We start from the raw sequence: 25,040 nt of genomic DNA, 5'->3' as shown, positions 1-25,040 counted from the left end.
TTCCCAACAATTCCCAGGTATTTGGGAAGAGTTTGGATCCCCGGGATGGGCAGTGGGATCCAGGGGGGCACAGTCCCCAGTGTCACCTGGCTGCCACCACGCCTTTGTCACCTCCCCTGCGCACACGGGAAGGCTCCAAACCCCTCGGAGCTGGATATTCCATGAAAACGGAGCTGGGGGAATTTTGGGAATGGGGGAGTTCAACCACCCGAGCCCACGGGGACCCAAAAGTTTGCTCTGGTTCTTCCCAGGACTGGCCCTGCATCCCCTCACCACAAAAACCTCCTCCAAAAAGAGTTTTCCCAAAAACACCACCCCACTTCCCTGGGAATGCACGGCCCAGAGCTCGATCCCACTAAAACCCTCGTGGAAATCCCACTCCCACCAAATCTGATCTCTGACAGTTTCCCCTAAAAGCATCCCCAAACCCCATTCCCTCAGAGACACTTCCCAAAGCCCCCTCCCTTAGGAAAGTCCATCCCTGAAATCCATGTGCCAAAACCCAGCACAAATCCCACGGGAAAAAGAAAAAATCCGGGTTCCCCATTCCCCCAAAACCTCTCATTCCCCCAAATCCTCCCATTCCCCCAAATCTCCCTCCTCATCCCCCTCCCAACTTCTCCCATCAAGACTCATTCCCTAAACCCCCCTCACATCCCTCCTTGCCCCATCCCGGCTCTCCAAGCCCCCAATCCCATTCTCCTGACCCCCAAATCCTCCCCTCGCCACATCCAGAGCCCCCTCCCAGCCCCTCTGTGCCCCCCAATCCCTTCCCCACTCCCCCTCCCTCCTCCCCAAACCCGCTCCCCTTCCCGACCCTTTTCCATGCCGGACCCTCTTCCCAAAAACGCCGCCCTCCCCTTTTTCCTGACCTGCCATCCCGATTCCCAAAGATTCCCCTCAAAGCCTCTCCCCTTCCCGACCCCTTTCCCCTCCGACCCCTTCTCTGTGCCCCCAAACCCCCCCCGTCCTTCCCGTTCCCCTCCCTGACCCTTTCCCCTCCCTCCCTTTTCCCTCTCCCCCCCAAACCTTTCCCCTCCTCCCGCCTCCCGAACCCTTCTGCTCCCTTTTCTCCCTCTCTCCATCCCCAAAGCTTCTCCTCCCTTCTCCGCCGCCTCACCCTTCAAACCCTCCCTCCCTCCCTCTCAGCCTCTCTCCCCTCCCCTCTGCCCCTCCCTCCCCAGCTCAACCCTCCCCCTATTGCTCCCCTCCCTTCCTCCCTCCACTCATCCCCAGCCCCTCTCCCCTCCCTTTTTCACCTCCCTCCATCCCTTCCCAACCCCTCTCCCCTCCCTTCCCTCCCTCCCCACCCCACCCGGTCCCTCCCCGCTGCCCCTCGGGGCGGAGCGGAGCGGGCGGTGCCGTGCGGGCAGCGCGGCGGCTCCGCGGGCTCGGGGCAGCGCCGAGCGGCCAGGCTGGGCTCACCTGGGCTCGGCACGGCCCAGCTGGGCTCACCTGGGCTCGGCACGGCTCGGCCCGGCCCGGCTCGGGCCGCCTGCATGAAGCGGCGGCGGCGGCGGAGCTGCCGGGAGGGATGAACGGATCCTCGGCGGGGCTCCCGGCGGGGATGAACGGCTCGCCGGGGATTCCAGCAGGGATGAACGGCTCGCTGGGAGTTCCAGGAGGGATGAACGGTTCTCTGGGAATGCCGGCAGGGATGAACGGCTCCTCGGCGGCTGCGGGGCTGCTGGCGGGGGCCGGGGGAGCGGCGCTGGAGCTGGAGCGGGCGCTGCGCTGCTGCACCGCCGCCTCCGTGGTGACCGACGGCAGCGGCGCGGCGGGGGACGAGCGCAGCCTGTACATCATGCGGGTGGTGCAGATCGCCGTCATGTGCGTGCTGGCCCTCACCGTGGTGTTCGGCATCTTCTTCCTCGGCTGCAACCTCCTCATCAAGTCCGAGGGCATGATCAACTTTCTGGTCAAGGACCGCCGCCCGTCCAAGGAGGTGGAGGCGGTGGTGGTGGGGCCGTACTGACCGCAGCGCTCAGCCCGGGGCTGGCAGCCCTCAGCCCTGCCGGGCTCGGCTCCGACCTTTTCTTCATGAAAAAAAAAAAAAAAAAAACAGCGGGCCGATGGATCCCGGCGTGCCGGAGGTCGGGAGATGCTCGGGGTGGCCGGAGCCGCCGAACCCGGCACATCCCGGCACATCCCGACCCGGCCCGGTCCCGTCCCGTCCGGCCGCCCGCGGCTGCCGAAGTAAAGCGTGCTCTGATGGCAACAGGTCTGGGCTCCTTATTCCGTCCGCCTCCATCCCTTCCCCTTCCCCTTCCCCTTTCCCCTCCCGCCCTCGAGTCCGGGATGCGGCGGAGGGGAGCGGGCAGCGCCCTGGATGAAGCTTTCCCTGTCCCCCCAAGGCTCATCCAGGCGGGATTTCCCTTCCAGCTGGATGAAAACTTCCCTTTTCCAGCGTTTTTCCGGCGTTTTTCCAGCCCCCGCGGCTGGCTGAGCGCGGGACCCGCATCCCTGCGCGTGGGGAGATGCGGGAATTGCGTTCCTGCCCCTGGATCGAGGCTGTGGCCAGGGAAAGCAGCTGGAATACAGCGGGAATTGTGGCTCTGGGAAAGCACAAAATCCAGCTTTTATATCCAGCTAAAAGCCGGACCAACAGGTGACTTGGCGCGGGCACATTCCAGGGAGGGAGAAGCCGCTGCTCCCACGGGATTTGGGTTTCTCCCTCCATTCCCTCCATGAGGATCTTCCCTCGCGAGCTTCCCGAGCTGCTTCTCCATTCCCGGGGGCTCCTGGGGATAAATCCCAGGATTTATCGGCTGCAGGAGGAGTGGGAGAGCCAGAGGCGCTTCCCGGGAATCCCAACAGCGGGATGGGAACGCAGAGGCTCCAACAACCTGCGGGAAAATCGCTCTCCTGACACCCAAATTCCCGCTGGGAAATATCGATTGTCCATGTTTTTAGTGCTGGAAGCTTTTGGAGCTTCCTGGTTTATCCCGGGGGTGGAGATGGGCGAGCTCCCGAAATTGTATGGACACCCTTAGGGGAGATAATCAGGAGTTTAAACTGAGGATGGAAAAGGTGAAACCTGGAAGGGATTGGAAAAAGCTGGAGCTGCCAGAGGCTGAGCCAAAGCAGAGCATCCCCATGGAATCAATTCCCTGAGCCCGGCAGGAATCTCGGCAGCGATCCCTCATTTCGGGAAAGACAAAGAACAGATGTGCCCGTTCTCCCGGGAACAAACACTCCCCGCATCGGGAACCGCGGGGCACAAACGTTCCCGCCTGGAGAAATTGATCCAGAATTCCCCCCTTTTTTTTTTACCCTTTAGTGCCAAGGGAACGTTAGGAAAAGAGGAATTTTGGGATAACACAATAATAAAGAGGTTTCGGTCGTTCCAAAGCGTTTCCAGCTGGTTAACTGCAATATTTTGTGGTGTTGTGGAGAACACGAGCATTCCCGAATCTTGGAATTCTTGGGCACTTTTTTGGGAGTTAATTCATCAGGAATCCTTTCTTAATTACAGGGAATGCTCGGAGTGGAACATATTTTAATTAACCTTTGCCAGCAGCCAAAGCTTTTCCCAACACCGGAATTCCAAGCCAAGGCAAACTCCGGTTCTGACCTAAAATTGTGCAATTTTCAATCCAAAATCCCTCCTCGCCTGGTGCCCCCACTCTAATCCAGTGTTTGTGGCTCTAATCCCTAAAAATATCCCTCATTTTGGGGCAGGGAAATGTCGGGAGAAGGATTTTTCCTTGGGTGATGTTGGGACACATCCAGTCCATCCATGGGATTTGGGATTGTCTCCCTCTGCCCCGTGGGGATTTGGGATTTGGCACAAATTGGATCCTAAAAATGGGATATTTATAACCTGTCCAGGGATGGGGAGGAAAAACCTCCCAGACTCTGGGATCACCTCAATCCCGCATTTTTGGGGTGATTTTTGGAGCAGGAACTCCATGGGGAACAGAGATTTTCCAGCTGCCCCCATCATTTTTAGGAAAACACCTGGAAAGCTGCAGGAAGAATCCGTGGGAGGAACAAGTTTTGGGTTTTTTTTAGGGCTGTTTTGGTGTGAACAACACCCAAAAATTCCCTGCAGCCCCAGGCAGAGCAGGTCCCCCATGGAATATTTGGAATTCTCCTGGAGTACAGCGACACAAAACTCCAAAGTGACTTTCTTGGGGTCAGGGCTGGAATGGTCTCACCTCAAGCTTCCTGAATTCCTAATTCCTGTCTCCACAGCCATGACATCATTTTTATGGATTAAATCCCAGTGCCAGCAGCTCCAGGGCAGAGCTTGAGGCCACATATCCCTCAGTGTGTGAAATCCCGGGAAAAATCAGAAAATCCCGGGAAAAAAAATCAGAAAAATCCCAGGGGAAAAAAAAAAATCAGAAAAATCCCAGGAAAAAACCTTCTGGGAATAAACCCAACTCCCCCTGGATCCCAGGGATTCCTGGTGCCTGCGCTTCCCTCCAGGAATTCAGGCTGGGAACAGAAATCCAAGCCTGGATTTCACCCTTACAGCTCCAAAGTGCTGCGGATCCTTCTGGAGGAGCCTGGGATGTTCCCACAGCCCCTCTGCAGAGCTTGGCTCCATCCCCGAGCCTGGAGAAATTCATTAAAAACACTCCTGGAGCTTCCAGAGCCTCTGGATAACCCTGGGAGCTCTCCAGGTAATGTTTTTTTACTTCTCCTTCCCTCCTGTTTTTGGGAACCATCCCCAGGTGAGGGATGAGGGGAAGGATTAATTTGGCAGCTCAGCCACACCAGGGCTGGGGAGGGTTAATTCCAATTCCATGCTCAGGCCAAATTCCCATTGATTTTTAAAGCAGCTCGGCTCCAGTGAGGGGAAATCTGCACCCGAAGTTCATTTGGAGCTAAAAAGGGAAACCTTTGTAGGGTCAGGGCAGTTGCAGCCTCCTGGTTTGCCTTAATATTTATTATTCCAGGTGGGATCCGTCCCTGGATCCTGCAGTGCTGGGCTGGCAATTCCTAATGAAAGGATGTTCCCTAAAAATCCCAATATTCAGGTGGGATCCCCTCAAAAAATCCCAATATTCAATGAAAACCCCTCCTAAAAATCCCAATATTCAGATGAAAACCTCTCCTAAAAATCCCAGTATTCAACTGGGAATCCCTCTAAAAATCTCAATATTCAGATGGGAACGACTTTAAAACTCCCAATATTCATCTGGGAGCCCCTCCTAAAAATCTCAGTGTTCAGCTGGGAACCAACTCGAAAAAATCCCAATATTCAGCCAGGATTCCCTCTAAAAATCCCAATGTTCACATGAAAACCCCTCCTAAAAATCCCAATATTCAGCTGGGAACCAACTCGAAAAATCCCAATATTCAGCTGAAAACCCCTCCTAAAAACCCCAATATTCAGATGAGAATCCCTCTAAAAATCCCAATATTCAGCTGGGAACCAAATTTAAAAATCCCAATATTCAGCTAGGAACTCACTTTAAAAATTCCAATATTCAGAGGAGAATCCCTCTAAAAAAAATCTCAATATTCAGCTGGGATCCCCTCTAAAAATCCCAATATTCAGCTGGAAACCCACTTTTAAAATCCCAGTATTCAGCTGAGAGCCCCTCCTAAAAATCCCAATATTCAGCTGGGAACCAAATTTAAAAATCCCAATATTCAGCTGGGAACCAAATTTAAAAATCCCAATACTCAGCTGGGAACTCACTTTAAAAATCCCAATATTCAGCTGGGCCCCCTCATTAACAGGAGCCCATTAATGATCATTAACGAGCAGCTCATTAGCGAGGCTGCTCCTCCTCCCAGGCCTGTTTGTGTCCATGAATGGATCGGATCCCATTGATTCCAGAGGGAAAAAATTGCTCCAGGGACAGCGACTCTCCCAATTCCTCTGGAAAAGGATCCAGCAGTGCCAGCTCCAGAATTAAGGTTTGGAGTTTTTGTCCCAAAATTGGAATTTTGGAGCTGCTGCTGGCAGCCAAATTTTTCCAGCCAATTCCCAGCCCCTGAACCTGGAATTGTAATTCCCAAACTCTGGGGTCAAAGGGTTGGTGCAGGAATTATTTCCAAATGTTCAAGTGTTGGAATTAAGGGTTGGGGTTTTTTTTCATCCCAAAATTCCCTGAGTCCTCCGAGGTGAAATTTTAACAGCAGCATCTTCTCCCTTCACTGAATTCCAGAGCAAGGAATATCAATGGATATATTATTGGGATTTATTATATATATTTATTTATTGGATATATTAGTGGAATTTATTCCATCTGGAATTTGGAGCCAGGCTAGGAATGTTCCCCTGGAGAAGGGAAGGATCCAGGGAGAGCTGGGAATGTTCCCCTGGAGAAGGGAAGGATCCAGGGAGAGCTGGGAATGTTCCCCTGGAGAAGGGAAGGATCCAGGGAGAGCTTCCAGCACATTCCAGGGCCTGAAGGGGCTCCAGGAGAGCTGGAGAGGGACTGGGGACAAGGGATGGAGGGACAGGACACAGGGAATGGCTCCCAGTGCCAGAGGGCAGGGATGGATGGGATTTTGGGATATTGGGAATTGGGAATTCCCAGATTTGCTGTGGCTGCCCCTGGATCCCTGGAATGTCCCAGGCCAGGCTGGAATAACCAGGGACAGTGGGAGATGTCCCTGCCCATGGAATGGGATGGTTTGAAAGTCCCTTCCATCCCAAACCATCCCATAATTCCATGACTGCCCAGTGGTCACTGATGCATGTATAGGGATCGGGGTTTTTTATGGACACCTTTATTATTTTATGCCAAAAATCCAATATTTTTTTATCACTGGGGCCCAGCACTTCCTGTGCAGATGAAAATCGAAGGAAGTCGGAGTTTTCCAGGGCTGAGCAGATCCATCAATTCTGCCACGGGCAGCCTGGGACCCATTCCACAGTTATGGGATGTATTTTTAGCCCGTGGAAAACCAGCGCCAGGAGCAGCTGATGTGACAAACACACCGAGCAATCCATCACTGTCCCCGCCCTCATCCCATCACAATCCACTGGGATTCAGCCCCAACTCCTGCCTGCTGTGCTTGGGAAGTGTCCCCAGAGAGCCTGAGTGGAGCAACAGCGAGGGAGAGGGAAACAGGGATGGAGGAGATGGAATAAAAGGAGATGGAATAAAAGGAGATGGAATCAGGGATGGAGGAGATGGAATTAAAAGAGATGGAACAGGGAGGGAGGAGATGGAGGAGATGGAAACAGGGATGGAGGAGATGGAGAGAGGGTGGAGGAGATGGAATAAAAGGAAATGGAAACAGGGATGGAGGAGATGGGGATGGAGATGCAGGAGATGGAAACAGGATTAAACAAATGGAGCAGGGATGGAGGAGATGGAGATAAAGGAGATGGAAAGGGGATGGAGGAGATGGAAACAGGATTGAATAAATGGAGCAGAGAGAGATGGAAATAAAGGAGATGAAACAGGGATGGAGGAGATGGAGCAGGGATGGAGCAGATGGGGATGGAGGAGATGGAATCAAGATTAAACAAATGGAGCAGAGATGGAGGAGATGGAAATAAAGGAGATGGAGAAAATGAAGGAGATGGAGCAGGGATGGAGGAGAAGGAAACAGGAATGGAGGAACTGGGATCAGGATTAAATGAATGGAGCAGGGATGGAGGAACTGGGATCAGGGTTAAATGAATGGAGCAGGGATGGAGGAACTGGGATCAGGATTAAATAAATGGAGCAGGGATGGAGGAGCTGGAATCAGGATTAAATGAATGGAGCAGGGATGGAGGAGCTGGGATCAGGATTAAATAAATGGAGCAGGGATGGAGGAACTGGGATCAGGATTAAATAAATGGAGCAGGGATGGAGGAACTGGGATCAGGATTAAATAAATGGAGCAGGGATGGAGGAGCTGGAATCAGGATTAAATAAATGGAGCAGGGATGGAGGAACTGGGATCAGGATTAAATAAATGGAGCAGGGATGGAGGAGGTGGAGTGGGGGCTTTTCCCGGTCTCCTGCAATATCCAAGGAGCTGAAGTGAGGAATGTGAGGATTCACCCCCGGATATTGGGCCCAAGAGGAATTCAGGGATGATTTTACAGCAGGGAAAAATGTAAACGTGGATTAAAAACCTCCCCCAGGAATTCTCAGGTTTGTTTGGGGCTGGATTTGTGAATGTGCCAGGAAATAAATGATGGATTCGTAGTCCTGGATAATGGAAGATCGAAATCCCACTGGGAAGGGAGAGGAACAGCCACAAAAATCAGCAGGAATCTGGAAAAGTTATGAAGGAATAAATCCACGATATCAAATCGTGGAGCCTTGGAGAGAGGAATGGGAAGGAGCGTGGAATGTGGGATCCCAGAGCAAATAATCCTTAATTCCACGTGTGAAACCCCTTTGGAATGGCAGCAGAGAGGGAATCGTGAATTTTCTTAATTCTCTGCACATTCCAAGCACTTCCCATCCCTTTTCCAACTGTAATTCCCAAACTCGAGTCAAAGGGTTTGGTGCAGGAATTATTTTCAAGTGTTCAGGCAGCTGCTGGAATTAAGGGTTTGGTTTCTCTCATCCCAAAATTCCTGGAGTCCTCCAAGGTGAAATTTTAACAGCAGCATCTTCTCCCAGGCCCACTGTGACACAGGAATTGCAACTGGAACAGAGAAAATCCTCGGGATAGCCTTTGAATTCCCTTGGGGGGAAAAAAAAAAAGAGGATTTTATTGGAAAATGGAGTCCAGCAGGAATTAGCTAATGAGCCCTGACATTGGGTCATTGCCTGGACACAAAAGGAAATTCCAGACATTAAATTAAAGTAAAGGTTTGGGGAAAAATTATGGACTTTGCTACAAAGAGAGCTCAGAGGTTCCAGGGAGCTCCATTAATTGGATTAAAGGTTTGGAGAGACCTGGAACAGCAGCTCAGGGAAAAACTGTGGGAATTCATGGCAGACCTGGGGACTGAGACAAAATCATGGAATTGTTCAGGCTGGAAAAGACCTGAACAAGCACCACGAACCCTGTCCCCAAAATCCACAGGTCTGGGACACTCCCAGGGATGGGGATTCCACCATTGGGCACCTGTGCCAGGGCTGGAAAATCCTTTTCCATGAAGGAATTGTCCCAAAATCCACCCTGCCCTCCCCTGGCCCAGCCTGAGGCCGTTCCCTCTCCTCCTGTCCCTGTTCCCTGGGATAAGATCCCAAATCCCCCCGGCTGTCCCCTCCTGTCAGGGAATTCCAGAGAGGGAAAAGATCCCTCGGGATCCTCCTTTGCTGCAGCCTGAGCCCCTTCCCATTTCCCTCAGGAATTCTCCAGTCCCTTTCCCATTTCCCTCAGGAATTCTCCAGCCCCTTTCCCATTTCCCTCAGGAATTCTCCAGGCCCTCAGGGTCTCTTCTGTTGGATCCTGGAGTTGTCCCCAGCCCTGGAGGTGCCCTGGGCTTTGTCACCTCTCAAGTTCCCATCTGGACATTCCCATTTTTTTGGGGAGATGGGAATGACTGCACTTCCTGACCCAACACCACTCCGGGATAAATCAGAATCCTGTGCTCAGCCCAGGGATTTTCCTGGATAAAAAAAAAAAAAAAAAAAAAAGTGGGATGAGGGAGAAAACCCCAATTCCATCATCCCTTCCCAATCCTCGGTGCTGCTGGGTGTTCCCTGGAGCTCATCCATACCCACAGCAGGGCTGGAAATTCCCTTTCCCATCCCAAACTGCAGCCAAGGATGGACATCCTGTCGTTTTCCAGCTAAAATCCGGGAGCATTCCCAGCTCCGGGCTGGTTTGAATGGTTATTAATGGTCCCGTGCTGCTGCCACCTCGTTATTCCCATTATTCCCATTATTCCCATTATTCCCATTATTCCCAAGGCTCAGCAGCACATTCCAGGATTCCAGAGCTCATTCCTTGGCTCCAGCCTTGCTGCCCACTGGAGCGAGCAGGGGGTGGCTCCTTCTGTGCCAGGATTCATTCCCAAATTGCCGGAAAAAAAAGCGGATTTAGGCAGGATCCAGAATTACAGGAAGTGAGAAATGCCACGGATCCCACCCAGAGCTCCAAGACGAGGCCAGAAATCATTTATCCTGCTCCTGAGGCATCCAGCAGGATCAATATCCCGGGTTTAGGGTGGGAATGGGGTGCCAGGAGCCAAATTCCAGCCGGGACCAGGTTCCATCATTTATTCTGGAAGTTTTCCTGTCAAAAGGCCAAATCCTGGAATGTGCAGCTCCTGGAAGAGTCCAAGCCTGGCTCTGCTCCCAAGCCAGAGCTCCTCATCCTCATCAGCTCGGCTTGGATAATTCCAAGGAGCTGGAGTGGTGGGATCGTGGAAATCCAGGATGGTTTGGGATGGAAAGGACCTTAAATCCCATCTCATTCAAAAAAAAAAATTGGGATTTTTTTTTTTTCCCCCCCCCTTCAAATGTTGAAATGTTTTTCTTGACCTGCAGAACTCTTGGGGTGGAGAGGACGATGTATGGGAATCTTTGATTGGAAATGGATCACGGAATTGTGGAATTCCAGACTGGTTTGGGTTGGAGCAGACTTTGAAGCTCATCCCATAAAGGAAAATCAGAGAGGTTTGCACCTGAAAATAATTCAGGGGAGTAAAGGGGAGTAATGGGGAACCAGGAGGCTTGCACTGAAAATAAAGGAAAATAAAGGAAAACAAGGAGGTTTGTACAGGAAATACAGGGGGAAAAGTGAAAAACAGGATATTTGTACCACAAATAGGAAAAGACAGGAAAAAAGAAGAAAACACAAAAATAAAAGAAGAAAGGGGAAAAAAAGAAAGGGGGAAAAAAAGAAAGGGGGGGAAAAGAAAGGGGAAAAAGAAGAAAGGAAAAGAGATGAGAGGGGGAAAAAGAAGAAAGGAGAAAAAACGAGAAAGGCAAAAAAAAGAAAAACTGTGAGGTTAGCACCTGAAATAAAGGGGAAAATGAAAACAAAGAGGTTTGCACTTGAAATGGAGGAAAATAAATGGAAATAAAGGAAGGAAAAGCAGGAGGTTTGCAGAGCTGGAGGCTTTACTCTCATCTCATTTTAAACTGGAAAATCGCCTCCTGTCATCCAGGCTTCAGCACAGGCTTAGGAACTGTCCGGGATATAAAGAGAAAATAAAGGATGGAAGATTTTATGACAGGAGAAAAATGAACAATAGCCAAAACGCATCTCCGAGGGGGAGCAGGGCCAATCCGCGCTCTCTGCCGCCTGCAATGTGATTTCTCCGCCGTTTTCTGCCTGATAAGCAGGGATGGAGCGTCCGTGCGGGGAAAATTCCCTGCGCTCGGGAAGGGAAAGGGAAGGGAAAAGAAGGGCGGTGGAAATGGGATCGTGGCCTCCAGCACTGGAGAATTCTCCAGAATTGTCTTCTCCTCCCATCCAAAACCCACGGAGAGAGCAAGAAAAATCCTGGATGCTGATCCACGGCTCAGGGACAGGCAAAGGAGGAGTTGGGAAAAGATTCCAAAATCCAAGGTCCTGCTGTCCCTGAGCTCCCCCAGCTCCAGCCCAGCCTCCCTGGGAGGAGGGGAGGGATTGTTGGGAAGGGAGTTTTGGGGAAGGGATTTTTGGGAAGGGATTGTTGGGAAGGGAGTTTTGGGAATGGATTTTGGGGAAAGGATTTTTGGGGAGGGATTTTTGGGGAGGGATTTTCGGGAAGGGAGTTTTGGGAAGGGATTTTTGGGGAGGGATTTTTGGGAAGGGATTTTTGGGGAGGGATTTTCGGGAAGGGATTTTTGGGAAGGGATTGGTCCCCAAAAAACCAGGGATGCAGCTGCCTCTTGGATTAGGGCTTCACTCTGGAATCTGGTGGGAAACACACCTGAAATTGCCAGGAAGCCAGTCCCAAATCCAGGATTTTGGGAAGCAGAGGGACACCTGCAGCCAGGGTTAACTCCAAGCTCAGGTTTAACTTTAGGAGCCTCTGCACTGGTCTGGAATTCCCATCCAGGCTGGAATTCCCATCCAAAATGGAATTCCCATCACTGGATCTGAATTCCCATCCACGTTGGAATTCCACTGGGAATTGGAGCAGGAGGGATCTCATGGATTCCAGTTTGGAGCAGGAATTGTGCTGGGATGCTCCTGGAAATGCCTTTTTGGTGGGAAAGAGGCCGAGGCCCCCTTGGGATGTCCCAGCCCTGGGGTGACACATCCCCGTGCCAGGTTGGGAAAATATTGGGAAAATATTGGGAAAATTCCTGCCTGGAAAAGGTTGTGAGGTGGAATTCCCATTCCTGGAGGGATTCGAAGCCTTGTGGATTCTTGGGGACTCAGGGCACTGTGGCCTGGGCAGGTCAAGGATTGGATTTGATAACAGCAGAAATATTTTCCAAGTTTTCAAACTCGGGGAAAAGTAGGAATAAGGGAAGGTCAGGAAGTGCTGATTCCCACTGTTTTTGGAGCAATGTAGATTAAAAATATTAAAAATCTGTTCAAAATCCAGCAGGAGCTGGATCCCCAAATATGAAAACGGCACCTGAGCAGGAAAAAAAAAATCGATTAAAAAAAAATTATTTTATTTTTTTTTCTGTGGTTTTGTTTATTTGTTTGTTTTAATCAGAAGCTCACTCAGGCTCAGGGAAGGGAATCCAAATCCTCCCCATGGTTACAATTGCCAAGGAAACCACTCCAGTGGTATCCAGGGCTGGAATTTCAGTTTTCCAGTTGTGTGGCTCTTGGAGGGCTGATTAAAGAAGGAAAACTCCTCCAGTCTTCGTGGATTGCTGAAATTCCTCTTAATTTTGTATCCCTTCATCCCAGAGTTCCTCCCATCCCAATTTTATATCCCTTCATCCCAGAATTTTTTTCCCATCCCTCTGGAGCTCCTTGGAGCTGCTTTTCCTCTCTCAAAACTCAGCCAAATTTAAAAACAGGGATGGCCATGATGGAAAAGCAGGAATTAAGGAATTCTCAGTATTCCAAATGTTTTCCAGCCATCTCGGGTCTTTCCTTTCCTCGGAGTCTTTATTTCAAAGTTGGTCGCTCCAAAGAATTTCCAGAGCTTGAAAGATTTTCCCAAATCAAGCAGGGTTGTGGAAAATGATTGGAATCTGTGGGAGAATCCGTGGTTTTTGTGGAAAAGCAGATTTCTGAGGCAGGGAAAATGTTGGAATGTGGTGCAAAACTACACAGAGCAGATTTCCAGTTGTCCCAGTAAACTTTGGGATGCCTGACTTTTACTGGATCCCTGTCATTTGTGGCAATCCTTAATTTCCCCAGAAATTTCTTGAGGAAAACTTTCAGACCCAAAATTTGGGGAAAACTGAGGGAATGTCGATACAAACGCTTTTCAAAGCCTGGAAAGGAGGAGTAAAATTGGAGAATCATGGAATGGTTTGGGTGGGGAAAAACCCCCTGAGGTCAAGGGACCCAAAAATTCCCAGCACTTCCAATCCCTGCCCCAAATCCAGGTGGATTTGAAATCCCTGCAGGGATGGGAGGGATTGGGGCAGTTGGATGCAGGGAATGGAGCTCAGGGAATGTTTTTCCTGCTCCTTTGGTCCTTGTCTCTGTCTGGACAAACATTCCAGAGGTGGGGAGTGGAGATCCCAGTTCTCCAGGCTGGGACAGGGACTGGGAATCCCACGGGAATGGGATCAGGAGAAGATTTTGTTCCTTTGGCATTCCCTGCCTGCTGCAAGGCAGGAAAGCAAGGAGGGATTAGGAAAAGGAGTCAGGAAATCCCTGGAAGCTGAAATGCAGCTGGGGCTTCAAGGGGAACAGGGAATTCCAGTTTGGATGGGAATTCTGAACTGGTGATGGGAGTTCAGAACTGGAGCGGGGAATTCCAGCCTGGCTGGGAATTCAGAACCGGTGGTGGGAATTTCAGAGCTCAAACCACATCCCGAGGTGATTTGGGATCAGCCAAGGCTGACTCTGCAGAGGCTCCTCATCCCAAAAATCCCTCGGATCAGCTTTTCCCAGGGATGGGGAAGCCACAGCAAATCTGGGAAATCCCAATTCCCCACCCTCCCAGCCAGGAATTCCCAATTCCCAATTGTCCTGTCCCTCCATCCCTTGTCCCCAGTCCCTCTCCAGCTCTCCTGGAGCCCCTTCAGGCCCTGGAATGTGCTGGAAGCTCTCCCTGGATCCTTCCCTTCTCCAGGGGAACATTCCCAGCTCTCCCTGGATCCTTCCCTTCTCCAGGGGAACATTCCCAGCTCTCCCAGCCCTTTCCAAACTCTGCTCTTTCCCCTCCTCAGGAGCTGTTGCCAGGTGAGAGCTGCTCTTCCCTCATTCCTCCCGGGAATTTCACCTAATGGAAGTCTGGGATCTGGCCCAGCTCTGCTTTTCCTACAAAAAGCAGGAATGCGAAGAGATGGAAGAGGGAGCAGCTCCTCCCCAATTCCAAACCTGCCTCGCTCCCACCACAGGCAGGGAACATTCCGGGAATTCCATTCCATGAATTCCCCATCCCAAAAACGGCTCTTCCAATGAAAATCATTGGATTTTCCCGAATGTCCCCGGGCCGTTCACAAAGGAACATTCCATGGTGTGGGATGGGCACAGCGATCCCAGCCCTGCTCATTCCGGGTTTGGTGACATCCAGGGAATCTTGGACACCAAAAAAATGGGGGGAGGAAAGTTCCAAAAGAGGAGGGAAACTCCAAAAGAGATGAGGAGGGGAAACTCCAAAAAAATGGAGGAGAAAACTCCAAAAAAGAGGAGAGGAACTCCAAAAAGGAGGAGGGGAAAACTCAAAAAAAAGAGGAGGGAAAATTCAAAAAATATGAGGAGAGAAAAACTCCAAAAAGGAGGAGGGAAAATTCCAAAAAGATGAGGAAAGGAAAACTCCAAAACGAGGAGGGGAAAGTCCAAAAAATTGAGGAGAAAACTCCAAAAAAGAGGAGAGGAACTCCAAAATGGAGGAGGGGAAACTCCAAAAAGAGGAGGTAAAATTCCAAAAAGATGAGGAGGGAAACTCCAAAAAAGAGGTGGAGAAAATTCCAAAAAGATGAGGAGGGAAAACTCCAAAAAGGAGGAGGGAAACTCCAAAAGCTCCACACTGGATCTGAAATCCTGGAGTAAAACAAGTTTTTACCCCAAATGCACATTCCACTGAACAGGGGGAGGTTGATTTGAACCACAGAGCTCCTCTTTCCCTAAAAATAAACCAGGAAAAAATTCCCTGCAAATTAAACATTCTGAAAGGATGGTTTCGTGGAAAAACAAGGATTTCTCTTCAACCCAAAGGGGTTTTTTTTCCAGCACAAAAATTTCCCTTCCAAACAAAGATTTCTCTTCCACTCGGAGGGAGGTTGGGCTCTGCCAAAAATTCCTGGAAGAAAACAGGGATTTGGGGAATATTTGGGTGCAGATTCCCAGCTCTACACTCCTAAAAATCCCTTTTTTTTTCCCCAACTGGAATTATTTTGTCAAATTAGGAAGACTCAGATAGGAAAGGGACGCTCGTTTTGCACGGAGTGGTAAATATTCCATGGGAACATCCCAGCTCCTCTTGGATTTTATGTATGCAGACAAAAGGGGACAAATTTTCCTCCCAGTGCCAAATTTTCCAGCTGGGATCTCGTTTGAGCAGCTCCACTCCAGGTTTTATTGAGCCATCCCGATGGAAATGAGCAGGAGAGGAGGAAAAAATGATGTTTCAAAGCACTGATCTCCAAGTGCTGCCAGCTGCTCTCTCCAGGTTTGTTTTTGGTTTTTTTTTTAGGGAATTCCAGTCCCACTGAGAGCTCAGGGATTTCATCCCCTCAGCAAGGATTTATTGGTCCTTCATGGAATCATGGAATGGTTTAGGCTGGAAAATTCCTCCAGGATAATGGACAGGGCACAGGGAATGGCTCCCAGTGCCAGAGGGCAGGGATGGATGGGATTTGGGGAATTGGGAATTCCCAGATTTGCTGTGGCTGCCCCTGGATCCCTGGGAGTGTCCAAAACCACGCTGGAATAACCTTGGATGGTGGGAAGTGGAATCAACGGGAAATAAATGGGATTTAAGGTCCCTTCCATCCCAAACCATCCCATAATTCCATGGAATCTGAGTGTGTGATGTCCAGCCTGGTTGAGGAAGGTTAAACCCCTGGAGCAGAACAGATCCTGGGATTAAATCCAGTTTTTGGGATTCCATTTCTTCCCTCCATGAAAAACAAACCTGGATGGACACCCCAAACATAAACCCAGCAAAATCTCAAATATTCCAATGTTGGAATATTCCCATTTCCCAAAAGAGCCAATCCTGTCATTCATTTCTAATTCCTCTCATTTAATTCCTTTAATTTAATTCCTTTAATTTTCTTAATTTATTTTCTTCCCGTTTCTCTGGGAAAAAAAAAGAGGAATGAGCTTCTCCTGGAGCGACATCCATGGAAAATATCAGGAGTTAGGGAAGGAAGTAACAGATGTCACTCAGGCTCCCCTGCTCCCATCCCTAATTAAGTTGGGAACCAATCAGCTCTCATTAACATATGGAGCTTTTCCCAACCATGTTTCCTTTGGTTTAAAAATATCCCGTTCCTGCCACACGGGGAATAACGGCTCGGGGAATTATTTACCTCTCGGCCGTTGATTTGCATATTTAAATTTAATTTTTTTTTGTTGTTGTTTTGTTTTTTTTGTTTTTTTTTTTTTTTTATGGATTTGGAACAATTCTGGGGCAAAAGGAAAAAGGGATGGTCCGGGAAGAGCATGGAAGTGCAGCATTCCCAGGGAAGGGAAGATTCTGGGAGTTTTTCCCAGGGTGGGAAGGGCTTCAATAATCTTTTTTTTTTTTTTTTTTTGGGAAAATTTTCCTGCATAACCTTAAATTAGTCATAACAAAACAGGAGCTTGCCTGGATTTTTGTACCTTAGGAAAATGGGGGGAAATCTCATTTTAATTCGTGTGCTCAGAATTTTGGGAATGATCAAATTTATCCAGGGAGAGCTTCCAGCACATTCCAGGGCCTGAAGGGGCTCCAGGAGAGCTGGAGAGGGACTGGGGACAAGGGATGGAGGGACAGGACACAGGGAATGGCTCCCAGTGCCAGAGGGCAGGGATGGATGGGATGTTGGGAATTGGGAATTCCCAGATTTGCTGTGGCTGCCCCTGGATCCCTGGAATGTCCCAGGCCAGGCTGGAATATCCTGGGACAGTGGGAGGTGTCCCTGCCGTGGATTGGGATGGGATTGTGCCCTGGGAGGAGCTCTGGGCTCTCCCTGGATCATTCCCTTCTCCAGGTGAACACCCCCAGCATTCCCAGCCCGGCTCCAGAGCAAGGACAGGACACTTCCCAACAATATTCCCACGAAACGTTTGAATTCCCTTTTGAAGAATCCTTCCTTTGGAAAAACTCAGGAAAAAAACGTTCCCATCCTTTCGTGGGGTGCAGCAGCTGCTCCGGGGAGAGGGAGCCCAGGGGATGGACCAGGGGAGGATGGTGTGGACACACACATTGACAGAGCTGGGGAATTGCAGCTTGGGAATTGTCTCCAGGCCTGGATTTCTCCTGACTCTCAGCTCCATTCCCAGGCTGACAAGCTGACTGCAGCTTCAGTTAGGGAGGAGTCTCCCAGGGTGACAACACGGTGACAAACAGAGTGGAATTCATCACCAACATTAACCCCTGGTGTCTTTCCCGTGGGACACATCCTGAGGTGCTGTCCCAAGGATGTTTTTCCCAATTGTCCAATGAGCTCCTGTCCTGTCCTGGCTGCACTGACACACTTTAAATACAAATTGTCCAAACAATAAATTGGCCAAAAAAAACCCCAAAGAGCTCCGTGGGTGTTGCTGTCCCTGCTCTCTCTCTGCAGCTCAGTGACCACAGGATGGATCAGGAGGGGAATGGATCAGGAAAGGGATCCCAGGGAATGGATCCCAGGAGGGAATAGATCCCAGGGATGAATCCAGAGGGGGATAGATTCCAGGGGGACGGATCCCAGGGAATGGATCAGGAGAGGACAGATCCCAGGGGACAGATCCCAGGGGGATGGATCAGGAGGGGGAACGGATCCAGAGAGGATGGATCCCAGGGGGACAGATCCCAGATCCCAGGGGGATGGATCAGGGGAGGACTGATCCCAGGAGGGGATGTATCCGGAGGGTGAGGGATCCCAGGGAGATGGATCCCAGATCCCAGGGGGATGGATGAGGAGGGGATGGATCCCAGGGAATGAATCCCAGGGGATGGGATGGACCCCAGGGGGAATGATGGATCCCAGGGGCACAGATCCCAGATCCCATGGGGGACGGATGATGAGGGGATGGATCACAGGGGGATGGATCCCAGGGGATGGATCTGGAGGAGATGGATCCCAGGGAATGGGATGGATCTGGAGGAGATGGATCCCAGGGAATGGGATGGATCCCGGGGGGGATGGATGAGGAGGGGATGGATCCCAGGGGGGATGATGGATCCCAGATCCCAGGGGGATGGATCCCAGGGGCCCGGATGGCCGGGAATCCAGCCAGGCGTGTCCTGATGCCGTGTGACAAAGCTGTTCCCCGTGTCCCCATGGATCGGCGCTTCCCGGGACAATCGATTTTGGGGCGGGACAGCCCCTGCCCTGGTGTCACTGCAGCATCCACAGCAGCCCCGGCAGCCGTCCCTGCCCCGCATCCCCAATTCCGCCAAAAACAAACCTGAATTCTGCTTTCCCGGGGGGGATTTTGATGGAATTTTGGGCTGTCCCAGCAGCGAGCAGCGGGACACGGCTGTGCTGATTCCAGCTGATTTTCCTCCCCCTGGAATTCCCCACCCACCGCAAATCCATCGCTCCCAATATCGCCCCAGGGCAGCTTTTTTTGTTTGTTTGTTTGTTTGGTTTTTTTGCATTCACACAGAACAACAATAAATTCATTGCTGAGGGAAATCCAGGAGTGGCTGCTCCCACCTAAAACATTCCCAGAAATAAAAAAAATAAACCAAGATTTAACCTTGGAATTTTGAATCCATGTAAACCCGGGAAGTTCCCCAGCTGTTGGATATGGGGAAAAATTCATTATTCCCACTCTTAATATTCCCACTGCTGGCTGATTTTTTTTACTCCCCACATATTCCCCTTTTTCCCCCATCTCTGTTTTCTCATTTCACTGGAATTTCTCCTCAAGGAAAATTCCTATTTAAAGCACAGCCCCATGAATATTTCTTTAATGGAAATAATTGGGGCCTAAGCAGGAGTTTAGCAGCTGGAGAAAACAAATGGGGATATTTTAAGCTCAGCTTTTGTGCTGCAGTTCAAGCCTAATTTCATTTGATAATAAAGCCAAATTCTTATCGTACTTGGGAGAAATATTTGGATGACTTTCCCGATTTTTTAATCTAATTCCTGCCAATTTCTTTTGAAGGTTTAATTTCAATTGTCAGAACAAGCAGCAATATCCAGCCTGGAATTGCACATCCAAACTGTGGGAGGAAAAAAAAAAAAACAAAAAAACTGCTGGGAACAGCCAGAAATCTCTGATTTTATCTCAGCTCCTCAGTTCAAACAAAAAAACAGCACAAAAAAAGCCAGCAACCATTTCTATAAATAACAAATAATAAAATAATAATAATTTAAACAACAAAAACAATGAGGTATTAGAGGGATAATTAATATTTCCATAATCAGGAAGAGAAGAATGCATGGAAGCACTGGATTTAAATCCAAATTATTCACTCGGTTCAGGAGTGCAAAAAAATCCCTGCACAGATGAATTTGGGGATCTTTGCTATTTTATCTGGATGCATTTTGTTGGGAAAATAAACGTGGGAGTTTTAGACTTCAACTGCTGGGACTCGGTGTCCTCATTAAGCACTAATTGCTCCTGTTCATCCGGCCAACATTTTTCTGCAGGAGAACTTTTCCAAAATCCTCCTCCTTTAAATCATCCCAGTATCTGCTGGAATAAAGGGAGCTGCTTCAATTCCACCTTGGGTTAATTTCAGTTTAATCCTCAGGGCTGAAGCAAAATGGGAAACCAAAATTCCAGGAGGGAATGGGATGAGTTTCTCCAGGAGGAAGTGAATGTTTCCCCAAAAACAATCCCAGGGGGTGAAGCTCTCCCTCAAAGCTCCTGCTGTGGGACTAAAGGGGGGTTTTATTTTGGGAAAAAAAAAGGATTCTGGCACAAAGGGTGACCTTCGGATTTTTTGGGGGGAAAAAAAAAATCATCAGTGGGTTTGAAAAGCTCTAAAAAGCAGGAAAATGGGATTGAGCAGATTTGGGGATTGCAGCCAGAGCTGGAGGGATTCACCTGCTTTGGAAAAATCCCTCAGAAGCCTTGAAATCCACGGGCTGGAGCCAGGCTGGGAGAGCTGGGAATGTTCCCCTGGAGAAGGGAAGGATCCAGGGAGAGCTGGGAATGTTCCCCTGGAGAAGGGAAGGATCCAGGGAGAGCTGGGAATGTTCCCCTGGAGAAGGGAAGGATCCAGGGAGAGCTGGGAATGTTCCCCTGGAGAAGGGAAGGATCCAGGGAGAGCTTCCAGCACATTCCAGGGCCTGAAGGGGCTCCAGGAGAACTGGAGAGGGACTGGGGACAAGGGATGGAGGGACAGGACACAGGGAATGGCTCCCAGTGCCAGAGGGCAGGGATGGATGGGATATTGGGAATTGGGAATTCCCAGATTTGCTGTGGCTGCCCCTGGATCCCTGGCAGTGTCCCAGGCCAGGCTGGGACAGTGGAATGGGATCATCCTCAATATCTTTTCCAATCCCAGCCTTCCATCAGGTCCAAATCCAGATTTTTTTCTCTCCCTGTGGGTTCCCGACCCAGGAAAATCCCGAGCCCAGGGCAGGAAGAGCCTCTCCCCACATTCCCAACTTTCATTTCCTTAGGGATGGGAAATCTGCCAAAATCCCAACATCCCCCTCCACCCTGTTTTGGGATGAGCCCTAATTCCTTTTCCATGCTCAATGTCCAGCTGGAATGGGGCAACAGGACCAAAAAGCCCCAAATCCACGGAATTTGGGGGGGCCTGGAGCTGGGGAGCCCCAAAGGTGTTGGAATGTGCTTCAATCCCACATTTTCCCCCATTCCTGCTTCATTGCATCCCAGAAAAAGGGATTTGTGTCCCATCTCTCCTCCGTGGCTTTATTGGCCTGAGGCTCCACAGCCTCACCAAACACAATCAGCTCTGGAAAAAGCTTTTCCTGCCTCCCAGCCCACGGCACAAATCACATTTCAGGGATAAAAGATCCAGCCTGGCTTTATGAGGAGGAAGGGCATTAAACCAGGACTAAAATAGGAATCACACCACCCTTGGGTTTATGTGGAGAAAGGATTGGGGATGGGTTTTAAAAAAAAAACGCTTCAAATGTCTCCCCTCCTAGTGAAATTCTACAATCCAGGGGAAAAAAAAAAAAAAAAATTAAAAATCTGGGATCAGCAGCAGGAGGTTGCCCAAACGCACAGACAGGTGAAGCATCTGCCCACAAAAAAAAAAATAAAAAAAATTAAAAAAAAATCTGCTCAGACCTGGCAGCTCTCCCAGAGGTTGGAATAAATCCTTTAAAAATTGTCAGCCCCGGCACAGAGGGCAGACAGAGGAAGGAGGAGGAGATGATAACGAGAGAAAAAAATTTGCTGTATTGAGGAAGGAAATGACACCTCGAGGGCAGGAGGGCTCGGAGACACAAATTCATCCTTGAACAGATTTTTCCATGTTTTTCCAGCCAGGAAGAGCCAGAGCAAAGGGGTTGGTAGAGCTTAAATAGTCAGGGAAGGGATCGTTAATTAAATATCCACAAATGTTCTCCCAGAGAAGCTGTGGATGCTCCTGGATCCTTGGAAGTGTCCAAGGCCAGCCTTGGGATAATGGGAGGCTGGAATGGGATCATCCTTAACATTCCCACCCCAAATTTCCTGGGATTCCATCGAGTCCAAACCCACGTTTTCCTCCCTCCCTGTGGGGCTGTGGAAAATCCAGGGAAAAGAGGAAAATCGCAGCGCCAGGGCAGGAGGAGCCTCCCTGCGGTCCTTGCGCACAAACTCTGCCCCCATTCCCGACTTTGTTAGACGGGATTGGAGTTCCCTGGGATTTGGGGATTTACAGAAGCTCCGTGCCCACACCAGACCCCACCAGTCTGACCAGTCCCACCCGAGTTCTGAACTGGTCTTGTACCCAAACCCTGAGCCGAGGGTGGTTCCCAATCCCTCCCCTCTCCCCACCTGAGAGATGAATTCCTGCCGGGAATTCCTGCCCCGAATTCCTGTCCCGAATTCCAGCCCCGAATTCCAGCCCCGGAATTCCTGCCCCCGAATTCCAGCTCCGAATTCCTGTCCCGAATTCCTGCCGGGAATTCCTGCCCCCGAATTCCTGCCCCGAATTCCTGCCCCGGAATCCCTGCCCCCGAATTCCTGCCCCGAATTCCTGTCCCGAATCCCTGTCCCCGAATTCCAGCCGCAAATTCCTGCCCCGAATTCCAGCCCCGAATTCCTGTCCCGGAATCCCTGCCCCGAATTCCTGCCCCGAATTCCTGTCCCGAATTCCTGTCCCCGAATCCCTGTCCCCGAATTCCAGCCGCAAATTCCTGCCCCGAATTCCAGCCCCGAATTCCTGTCCCGAATCCCTGTCCCCGAATCCCTGTCCCCGAATTCCAGCCCCAAATTCCTGCCCCCGAATTCCTGCCCCGAATTCCAGCCCCGAATTCCCTCTTCCAGCCGAACCAAACCCTCAGTGGAGCCGGGAGCATTTCCACGAGATCTGCAGAGCACAAATCCCGATTTATTTCGGATAAATCCACGTTCCCTTCCCAGCTCTCTCAAACGAGGCAGAGCAAGCCCAGCTTGGATTTGAAACGAATTTTTCTCCACAACTCTGGAATAGGATCCCGGGAATCAAACCAGCAGCAGGATTTGATTTATTGTGGAGCTTTAGCACTTCCATCGCTGAGAAAACACAGAAAAATGTGGAAATAAAACTCAAAATTGCAGCAGGCAGCAGCACCCCGAGCGTGCTGGGAGAGCCACAGCTCCTCTGGAATTGCCCTGCTGGGATGGGAAATTTATTCCTGACATTCCAGGATTTCCATCTGGGAGCAGAAAAGGCAGGATTGGAGGTGCTGTGGTAAAGCAGATTTTTATCCTGACTGCTTTATTGCTTCGGGAGGGAATAAACAGAACCAGGCGGCGTTTTCTGGATTGTAATTTGAGTTTTTCTTGCTGAAAAAAAAAAAAAAAAAAAAAAAAAAGATTTATTTCAAACCCACTCCATGCACCTTAGAACCCTTCCCTTCCTGGAGGGATTTGCCTTTTAATGGCATTCCCAAACATTCCCCCATGGAACGTTCACCCTGTGAGGTGATCCCTGAGCTCTTCAAACCCCACAAATCACCCCAAAACAGCAGAGCCAGCAGTGAAAATGTCACCAAAATTCCTCCTGGAGCTTCTGCTGAGCATTCATTTCCCGGATTTCCAGCAATTATGGGCAGCCAAACACATTTAAACCTAAATTCAAGCCTGGTTTGACTCCTCTGACACCTTCCAAGCCAGAAATTCCCATCCCACATCCTTCAGGGATTTTTTTTTTTTTCCTCCCTGCCAGAATTTCCTGAGCCCTTCCAAACCACTCAGCGTTGGCTCAGGGAATGTTTCCCAGGAATAATCGGCATTTTCAGCTCAGGGAAGTGGGTTTGAATCAGGGATTTTTATGGGATTTAATTGGGAAATTCTCAGTTTGGAGCATGCTCTGGATTAGGAGTGAGGTGTGAAAAGCAGGATGGGAAGAAGCCACCAGGAGGATTTTGTATTTTGGGGGTTTTTGGGAGATAAATGTGTGTTAGCACCCAAATCTTTGGGATGTGCCCAGTCTAGCTCTTCTTTTCCCTGAGTCTCCTTTTTTTGTGTTTCTGAGTTTAACTCTGCCCATCAAACTCTAGGACTGGTTTTAAATTCCCTGCTGAGGGTGGGAATTATAATTTGGGGCATTTATTGCCTTTTTTAATCAATTAAGTCACAATTTGGTCACTCGTTCTGCCTTTGGAGGGGCCTGACATTTATAGGATGTTTAAGGACATTTATTGGATATTTATTGGGTATTTATAACTGGAAAATTGGAAAATTTTCTAGAAAATTCTCAGTTTGGAGCACGCTCTGGATTAGGAGTGAGGTGTGAAAAGCAGGATGGGAAGAAGCCACCAGGAGGATTTTGTATTTTTGGGGTTTTTGGGAGATAAATGTGTGTTAGCACCCAAATCTTTGCCCAGGTTATTCCACGCTGATCCTGGGAATTCCAAGCCCGTGGACTGGGCTGTTTTTAGAGGTGTCCCCTGAATTTTAATTGTTTTATACCCACCCACTCTTGGCATTCCTGAGGTGCTAGGAAGTTTCCCTGGAGGATTTTTCTCCACTCCTTGCAGTACTTTGCAGATTGATGCCTGGTAATTAACGGGCAGGATTAATTGGGAATGCAGGTGGAACCATGAGGGATGCAGCTCTCCATGCAGAGTTTTTGTTGTTATCACACAATGAAATTCCCCTTTTTTTTTTGTCTCCCCTCCCTCCCCTTGCAGAGATGGAGGTCTGATGTTCCCAGAGATAAAACTGGGATTAATTCCACTCTGCTCCAGCCTGGGCTGTCCTCATGGAAGGGTTCACCGGGGAATCTGAAATAATTCTTGGGAAATTGTGAGAAATGGGGAATTTCTGAGTGTGCTGCCCTTGTACAGGGGTGTTGTTTGAATAATGGCATGGCCAAACCTCTGGGATTTTCCAGGGTTCATTGGACTAATCCTGACTCTGGGAGTTCCCTGGATTTACTCTGCTGGATCAGTCCAGGGTTTGGCAGAATTCCAGACTGGTTTGGGTGGGATGGGACCTTAAATCCCATCCCCAGGGACACCTTCCCTATCCCGGGTTATTCCAGCCTGGCCTTGGACACTCCCAGGGATCCAGGGGCAGCCACAGCAAATCTGGGAATTCCCAATTCCCAATATCCCATCCATCCCTGCCCCCTGGCACTGGGAGCCATTCCCTGTGTCCTGTCCCTCCATCCCTTGTCCCCAGTCCCTCTCCAGCTCTCCTGGAGCCCCTTCAGGCCCTGGAATGTGCTGGAAGCTCTCCCTGGATCCTTCCCTTCTCCAGGGGAACATTCCCAGCTCTCCCTGGATCCTTCCCTTCTCCAGGGGAACATTCCCAGCTCTCCCTGGATCCTTCCCTTCTCCAGGGGAACATTCCCAGCTCTCCCTGGACCCTTCCCTAAATGTTTTCCT

General features: G+C 49.9%; 1 protein-coding gene across 1 annotated transcript; it reads left to right on the top strand.

The window, feature by feature from the left end:
- The first annotated feature begins 1,354 nt into the window (after positions 1-1,354).
- Positions 1,355-2,218, top strand: RPRM (reprimo, TP53 dependent G2 arrest mediator homolog). Its single transcript, XM_014892077.2, has one exon. The coding sequence runs from the start codon at positions 1,535-1,537 to the stop codon at positions 1,973-1,975; it is 441 nt and encodes a 146-aa protein (XP_014747563.2). The 5' UTR covers positions 1,355-1,534; the 3' UTR covers positions 1,976-2,218.
- The last annotated feature ends 22,822 nt before the right edge of the window (positions 2,219-25,040 follow it).

This window comes from Sturnus vulgaris, chromosome 7 (assembly GCF_052056855.1).
Source record: "Sturnus vulgaris isolate bStuVul1 chromosome 7, bStuVul1.hap1, whole genome shotgun sequence".
Lineage (NCBI taxonomy): Eukaryota > Metazoa > Chordata > Aves > Passeriformes > Sturnidae > Sturnus > Sturnus vulgaris.
The sequence above is the reverse complement of the archived record's forward strand: the minus strand, read 5'-3'. Positions and strand labels throughout refer to the sequence as shown.